General features: G+C 34.7%; 1 protein-coding gene across 1 annotated transcript in view; it reads right to left on the reverse strand.

Moving 5' to 3' along the window:
• The window catches only part of LOC107733547 (cytosolic phospholipase A2 zeta-like), a 10,126-nt gene extending 2,489 nt beyond the window's left edge, over positions 1–7,637 (reverse strand). The window contains exons 1-18 of the mRNA XM_016545213.1: positions 7,559–7,637; positions 7,211–7,350; positions 6,654–6,698; positions 6,364–6,436; positions 5,756–5,892; positions 5,483–5,614; positions 5,335–5,375; positions 5,148–5,190; positions 4,886–4,943; positions 4,512–4,678; positions 4,205–4,321; positions 3,640–3,674; positions 3,336–3,474; positions 3,029–3,165; positions 2,494–2,716; positions 2,286–2,403; positions 897–1,034; positions 543–650 (exon numbers count right to left, since the gene is read on the reverse strand). Of these exons, the coding sequence (XP_016400699.1) occupies positions 543–650; positions 897–1,034; positions 2,286–2,403; positions 2,494–2,716; positions 3,029–3,165; positions 3,336–3,474; positions 3,640–3,674; positions 4,205–4,321; positions 4,512–4,678; positions 4,886–4,943; positions 5,148–5,190; positions 5,335–5,375; positions 5,483–5,614; positions 5,756–5,892; positions 6,364–6,436; positions 6,654–6,662 (1,675 nt within the window). The 5' untranslated portion in view covers positions 6,663–6,698; positions 7,211–7,350; positions 7,559–7,637. The remainder of the gene's footprint in view (positions 1–542; positions 651–896; positions 1,035–2,285; positions 2,404–2,493; positions 2,717–3,028; positions 3,166–3,335; positions 3,475–3,639; positions 3,675–4,204; positions 4,322–4,511; positions 4,679–4,885; positions 4,944–5,147; positions 5,191–5,334; positions 5,376–5,482; positions 5,615–5,755; positions 5,893–6,363; positions 6,437–6,653; positions 6,699–7,210; positions 7,351–7,558) is intronic.
• Positions 7,638–7,863: the final 226 nt, after the last annotated feature.

Here is a 7,863-nt window from a genome sequence, read left to right on the forward strand (position 1 = left end):
CCGTAATTATGTCCCCACTGGATGCAACAAATGCCTCGTTTATAATGGGTTTTAATGTTTTTGTCTCATCGCTCCGACCGGACAAGGCATCACAGTATGGCAAGGGACATAACATTTTCATCACACTCTTGAGGAATTCGGTCAATTACAACGCACTGGATAGCTGGCCATTTAGAGCACACCTCGCTTTTCAGACCGATGAGCATTGTAAAAATCGACGCGTTTCAGAAAGGCGGGGCATAGAGGAGAAACTATAATGTACAGCATGTGGAAAATAATGTTTTTTTTTAACCTTAAACCGCATAAACACATTTCATTACACCAAATACACAAAATAATGTTCTTTTTAGCAACGTCATATGACCCCTTTAAATATAATTTATTCCTGTGAAGGCTAAGCTGAATTTTCAGCAGCCATTATTCCAGTGTTCAGTGTCACATGATCCTTCAGAAATCATTGTCGATTTGCTGCTCAAGAAAAATTTCTTATAATTATCATGAAACTGTTAAGTTAGGGGTTAAAATGCATCACAAACTCTCACCTGTGTTACTCACTCCTCCTCCAGCCCAAGGCGTCCAGGAAGGTTTGACTCCTGTGGCAAGACTCCAGATATCTGTCAGATTTATAGAGAAAATGCTGCTCCACATTCCTTTAAAACCACACACAGAGTTTGGACTTATTAATTGTGACTGATTACAGTTTACATCATTTGCTTACAGCACAGGATCATGTTCAAATAGAGATGTAGATGTCTACTGGTCATAATAAGCAACACAAATTTTTTTAGATCCTGGGTGCAACATGCCACTTTCTCCTTCTCTTTCTTACGGCCTTAAATTTTTCTTTTGTTTCATGTTTTCATTATGTGCATAAACGCACATACACTCAATCTCACCTACAAGAAAGGACAATCCAGTTTCAGGGAGTTTCTTGACCATGTGACCGAGGTAATATTCACTCCCGAAGTTCTGTGCAGGTACAAAGGCACCATATTTGGGAAATCCAACCTCATATGGAGTGAATTCACACCATTCTAAACAGGAAACAGAAATAAACATAGGATTATTGATCTGTTATAAGCTCTTTTATTCGCAACATCAAGCTACAAGCTAATTGTTTATTACATACTCCTTACTTAAGCATACAGTGAACCTATTCTAAAATGTTCTGTAACTCTTTGGATAAGAAAATTATTTGCATGTGTTTATATCTTCAGAAGCAGTTGCTGAATAGTCTCTTATAGCTATTGATACTGTACATCACTTCACAGGAAGCTGATACCAAAATGTATCCAACAGTCATTGCACATCAGTCCAGCACTTGAAGAAGTTTGAATAATATAAAGGCAGTAAAAAAGGATTTGTACTTGACTGGTCACAATTATAAAGTACACAAGGTGCAACAGCTACAATGCAACATTCATAATTATACTTCTAATATAACCAAATTACATTTATTTTCATATTAAACATCACAACAGACATTTAATGCTTTTAAATGACAATTTATATTAATTACATGTCAAATAAAACATGAATGTATTATATATACAAGTATAATACAAAAACCTATGGTATTTTATATTAGATTTATTTACAGAATTATACTATCATACCTCGAGCTCCTCTAATATGCACGACTCAAGTGTCAACTATGTTTAATGACGTTGCAGTTTGTTCCGAATGAACGCATTTAATCAAATGGCATGAACTTCAACACAAACAAACTTTTGACTATATAAGAAAGTCTGGTTCACTTATTAGACAGTATGAGTTTATAATATGTAAACTGTCTGACAGATAGGTAAAAAAAAAAAATCAACCACATTGTAACGAATCAGCTCATGAGGAAATATGAATAATTAATCATAAGATGATATAAACACTATCTTGTTCAAACTATTGCACAGCAGTTTCTATGTACATGTACATATTATACTTAAGCATTTTGTAATATGTGTTTAGTATATTATTCCATGAACATACTGTATCTCTTAAAACAAAGCAGAACATACATTGACGCCCAATGACATCATGCCACCTTGACTCAAATAATGTGTGAGACCAGTATAGCAGGCAGTATCTACATCCTAAACAAATGATGTTATTTACAGAGAGCGCGCTTAAGCACAATTGTGTTTGTTTGACAGTTAATACTGCGGTATTATGAACTTACCGCCCATGTGTTGTTTATATACATTTTTTATATGTGAAGATGATTCAGACTTATGTCTTAGTCTGAAACAAGAAGCTGAATGGCACTTAAATATTTTATTAGTACATACCTGCATCTATTATACTTTCTGTTTTGCCATGCTTTAGGTTAACAGCTGTGAATATGGGGAGAGGGTTCTGGCCTTCAGACACTGTCCTCTGCATTCCAGATAGTGTACCCATGGGTTTCTATAAAATTAAAGTGTATTATATTGTGTACCAAATTTGAACACACAGTCAAAACAGACAAGCAAACACAATTTGTGCTTTTTTTTTTACCTTCCCTTGGAAAAGATACTCTAAAGCCAGACCCCACATGTCGATGAGAGACACAAGGTGTCCTTCCTTCTCTCGCTCTTCCATCCTCTGTTTGTACTCCTTTAGCTGCTCTAAGGAAAACATACTGAGTGCCTTTTTAGAGAGCTCCTTCTTTATAGACTCCATAGACTTGTCAATGCCACCCTTTGACCAGTTAGGGTCTCCATAAAGAGAGCCTAGGGCCCTGAAATAATAATAATAATAATTAATAATAATAATTTATGCATTTAGCAGACGCTTTTATCCAAAGCGACTTACAGTGCATTCAGGCTATACATTTTTTACCAGTATATGTGTTCCCTGGGAATCGAACCCACGACCTTTTGTGCTGCTAACTCAATGCTCTATCACTGAGCCACAGGAACATGTAATATGTTTATTATGAAATATGAGGATTAAACAAAAAACTTACAGGAGAAATGGCACACATGGTTTTTATCAGTCTGTATAGAAACAAAGTCATGTTTAAAAATACATTAAGACTCCTCATTCTCACCAAGCGGCACCTGAAACCCCTGTGATGTAGCTGACTGCATCAAGAAGCTGGATCTTCTGCAGACCCTGAAGGCTACCGTATGTGCTTGTTAATGCTCTGCTCCCACCACCAGAACACACCACAGCCACCACTGGGACCTGAGGAGTCACATCAAACACAGAATTAAATTTTAGTCTATTTATTGTTGGGTATTTGTATTCTATACAAACAATAGAATCCAAATTTGACTTTGCATATTGTACAGTAGGAAACCATCCCTCAGTTCTTTGCTGAGTATCTGGGTGATTTGTGCTTGTGTCTAAAGTACCTTGCTGGGCTCAGGTGCAGAGCTGAGTTTCAGGGCTTTCTGTAGAGCCTGTGACACGACTTTTTTTCTCTTCACCAAAAAATTATTTTCTTCCACTGGGATATCAAAATCCAGACGCACATCCAGCTCTTCATCAGAGCTTCAGAACACACAAAACCATTTTTATTCTGAGGTTAGGATGGATTTGAAATGAAAGCTGATAAATAGTATTGTAATTTACAATATTTCATTTAATACATTCAAATTATAATTTACTATTAAACTACTACTGAAGATAGATGTGAATTAATTCACGATTTGTTACCGATCATCCGTATTCAGTTGCAGATCAACTTTATTCTTTGAAAAAAAGAAAAAAAAGAAAGGTATTTTTAGATAAAATGCACAAAATATGAGTATAAATACAGGATTGTTTAATATATTAATTATGAGAAAAGTTACTGTAGTTACTTAGTTACTGTATTATGCGTTACTATATTATCAATAAACCATTTTTGGAGTGTCCAAAAATGCCACGCATCCAAAATAAAAGTTTTTGTTTATATATGTGTGTGTACTGTGTATATTTATTATGTATATATAAATACACACACATACAGTATATATTTTCAAAATATTTACATGTATTTATTTATATTTATATAATTTATATTATATATAAATATAATTTAATATATAAACATAATATATTTTTCTGAAATATATAAATGCATGTGTGTGAATTTATATATACATAATAAATATACACAGTACACACACATATATTATGTAAACATATTTACACAACTTTATTTTGGATGCGATAAATCGCAGTTAATCGTTTGACAGCACTAATTGAGATTGAATCAATTAATGAATCAATAACTCACCTCTCCCAGAGGCAAAGAGACCGTAATCTGTTGTTTGGCTGGTAATGGTTTTAAAGGGATAGAAGTCAATCCAGTGTCCACAAGGTCTGGAACAGCAGCATCCACTACTGTCCCAACCTGGAGAAAAGTATGTTTAAGCAAACATTTAAAGCCTAACTTTGTTTGTTTCATGTGCTTTATAAATCTACAAGCCATTATGTGAGATACTGTATACATACATACTGTTCCATAAGTAATCAATTGTATGTGGTAGATTTTACAGCAATTTACAATAAAATTGGAATGCCAGTTGTCATGGATGACTTACATTTGCTGGGCTGACAACAGTCTCTGAGGTCAGATTAAGTTCAGTTTCCAGGTCTCGGTTGATGTAGTAACGTAACGTTTTCAGGGAGCTGGAGCTTTCCTCAGAATTTGAGATCACAAAACCCTCTTTGTATGCCCCTTTCAGTTTTAACACCATGTTCTGCGTTGCAGGAACACACAGAGAATAAGCAAAAAACACCTAAATCTAGGATTATATGTGTTTCCAAAATGTATTTATATTACAGAACATTTTAAGATTTCATTTTCTTTTAGTTATTTCTGAATACCACTGAATTCCCAGTAGCTGTCTAATATCATTTACATTTATATCATAACATTTGCATGGGAAATGTGGATGAAAATGTCTTTATTTACCTTCAGTCTTCTTTAGAAGCTTGTCTATCTCCACATTCAGCTCACAAAAAGGACCTGCCTGTTTTAAAAGGAAAGCATAAAGCTTATCTGATAAAGGTTATCTTATATATTTTTGAGGGTTTAGTTAAGAGTGCATGTAGCCTATATTAAAACTGTAGCTTTTTAGGAAGACACCTTCTTATACTGTACATCAGAAAATCATTTTAAATCATCTGACTGCAATCCATGATACAGATAAGAAAGCTGTAGTAAAGGTTCGTACCACCAAAACTCCATTAGAGATGCATGGCGTTGGTGTCTCAGAGCTGCAACACATTTGTGTGTTAAACACAAAACAGACACTTTCAGATTTATGTGTATAGACATGTACATTCAACTGTACAACCGGTTCTCACTTGTACCTATTTTTGCAAATGCTCACTAGAACTGCTGAAGGCATACTCACTCACCTCTTAGTGATCTCAAACTCCACCCACAGTTCATCCTTGGTCTGAAAAAGAAAGTAGTCACAAATCAAATATCAAGGGCTCTGCCAACTAAGTGTTTATTTTATGTTAAAATGTCTGTTTAGATATGATATCTCCATATAGCACTGACTTTGTCATTTATTATAAAGCATTTGGTCTCCTTTTTCCCAGGTGTGAGGTTATTGATGTCAAACAGGATAGTGGCACAATGGTCGTCTCTCATTAATGGATCCTCATCATAGATCAAGATCTCTAGAATGTTCTGTGTATAGAAAAGAGAAAAAAAGGAGTTAAAGTGTCGTTCATATGACACATCTTACTGGAGACATAAATAGCGGAAGTTAGAAACAGGATATAATATAATAAAACATTCTAAGATCAGACAAAATTTTTAGTGGTTTACCTTGATGTTGCTGTGCACTCTGAAAGTGAAAGTTTCATTCCATTCAGGTTTCTTGCTATTTGATATAGTCTTGGTGCGATTTGTACGGGCCGATGCTGTGGGTAAGTTCAGGATGACATAGCAGTCAGACGCAGTCACTAAAGAGAAATTGAGGTGGGGTTGGAAAAGTTAGTAAATTGCCTGACAGAATTATGTGTTGATCTATTTGTATGCATGTATACTCATAAATTGAGGTTACTGTTGGAATAGTTGTCAAATTGTAGGGCTAAACGCTTTTGAAAGCCCAGAAACACCTTTAAAAATATGTTAAGTATTATACTGATATTTATACTGATTTAGACTTTGAGATTAGAAAAAAGATTGCATCCCTCTACATACAGTATAGTGCATGTGTAACTAGCAGAGCAAGTTCAAGCAACAACACACATTTTTTTATCAAAACTGCAAACCAGTTTAGATATGTTTGCTTTAAACTGTGTACATACTGTAATCTTTGTTATTATTGCAATAAAAAATGTTTGCTTTAAACTTTACACTTCTGCTAAAAAGAAAATTACAATTTGTAAATGGATATATTTGGTTGCTGCTAAGAGGACAAATTGTCTCACAGTAGTCATAGGACTGATGGATCTTCGCATGCAAAACTTTGACTGACAAGTTCCAGTATGGCTTGACTTCTCTCTGTTGAAAGCAAACAACCAGACACAGAAAATGAAGTGGTTGAGAAATAATGAAAAATAATGTCATCTGACTACAAAAGTGTATGTACAACACATGATCTATGATCACAAGATCTATGCTGTTTACTGACATAGTAAAAAAAAAGTTAAGTACTGTTTGTTACAATTAATGTCTCTTTGCAAAAATCTCAATTACATTACAATCATATAAAGCTAACCTTAAGCATTGTTGAATGTTTGCGCTGAGATCTGGATCCAGCTGCCTGTGAAACTCAAATGAGAACGCATGTGAATGCAAAAGGTGGCGCATGCGCAGCTTGAAAAGCTTTTTTCCTGCTTATCCAGAATACATTCCAAGAATACATATTGGTTTTCTTATAAAGTCACAAGTCAACCTTCTCATCCACAATGCAGGTTTTCATAACAACGCATACATATTAAGACATGCCAGAACAAGACAGAATGCTTTTACAGTGAACTGATATAAATCTATGTAAGTAACAGGAGAGCATACATTCACTATGATGGGGAATTCAACATAAAATTCCTCTGTAATGACATTTTTTTGCTTCTACAAAAACATTTTAAAGCTGTCATCGCTCTTACAATGATTCACCCAGTTTCATTTCTAAACTTATGTAAGTGTTCACATTGCAGAGTTTTGTCACCTCAAAATGATGTCTGATGTTCTGCTTATATGAAGTTGCATTATTTGAGTCTGCATGGTACATTCACTTGCTGACTCATTTTCAATGGATTTTAAGTGGATACTCACCCAGGTCAATGAATACAAGGTTGCTTCAGAAGAATATCTTCAGACTGTCTAGGTCTGTCTGGGACTCTGGGTATAACTTGTAAAGTAGCTGAGTGCTGTTCCTCTTTTTAAGCCAATATCACAGGGTCATGGCTATAAAACTATTCAGCAAAAACATTTTCTGATTAAAATTCACATCCCATTTCTTTGTAAGTGTTATTGTAACATGCAGATTTAAATACAAAGAGAAAAATAGAATGATGAATGAAGACTGTTACGCCTATTTTTTATATATATTTTTTTTTTAGAACTTGATAGAAAGAACAACAGCAATTATTTTTCTTATCCCATAAAAAGACTACTACTTACCTATAAATTACATAGCAGTGTCAACATGTTATCATTGGCAGTATTGTCACTGTGTTTTATGCGTGTGCCGGTATCACCCAAGGTGTCCAAAAACAAGTACGTTGCCAGTGGGTGGGGCAGGTACCTTTATTTAATTCACAGTAAAGCACAAAAGACATGCTGTTTCAGTCAACCAATTACTGACTAGTAAACAGTTTGTCTCCACCTGCATTTTGAACATATGACCACATACATGCCCTTCTCAAATACTTGATATCACCACTAAGATGTCTGATGCAAAAAGACAACAATAAGCATAGTTCAAC

Source organism: Sinocyclocheilus rhinocerous, unplaced genomic scaffold, assembly GCF_001515625.1.
Source record: "Sinocyclocheilus rhinocerous isolate Xijiao unplaced genomic scaffold, SAMN03320098_v1.1 scaffold2715, whole genome shotgun sequence".
Classification (NCBI taxonomy): domain Eukaryota; kingdom Metazoa; phylum Chordata; class Actinopteri; order Cypriniformes; family Cyprinidae; genus Sinocyclocheilus; species Sinocyclocheilus rhinocerous.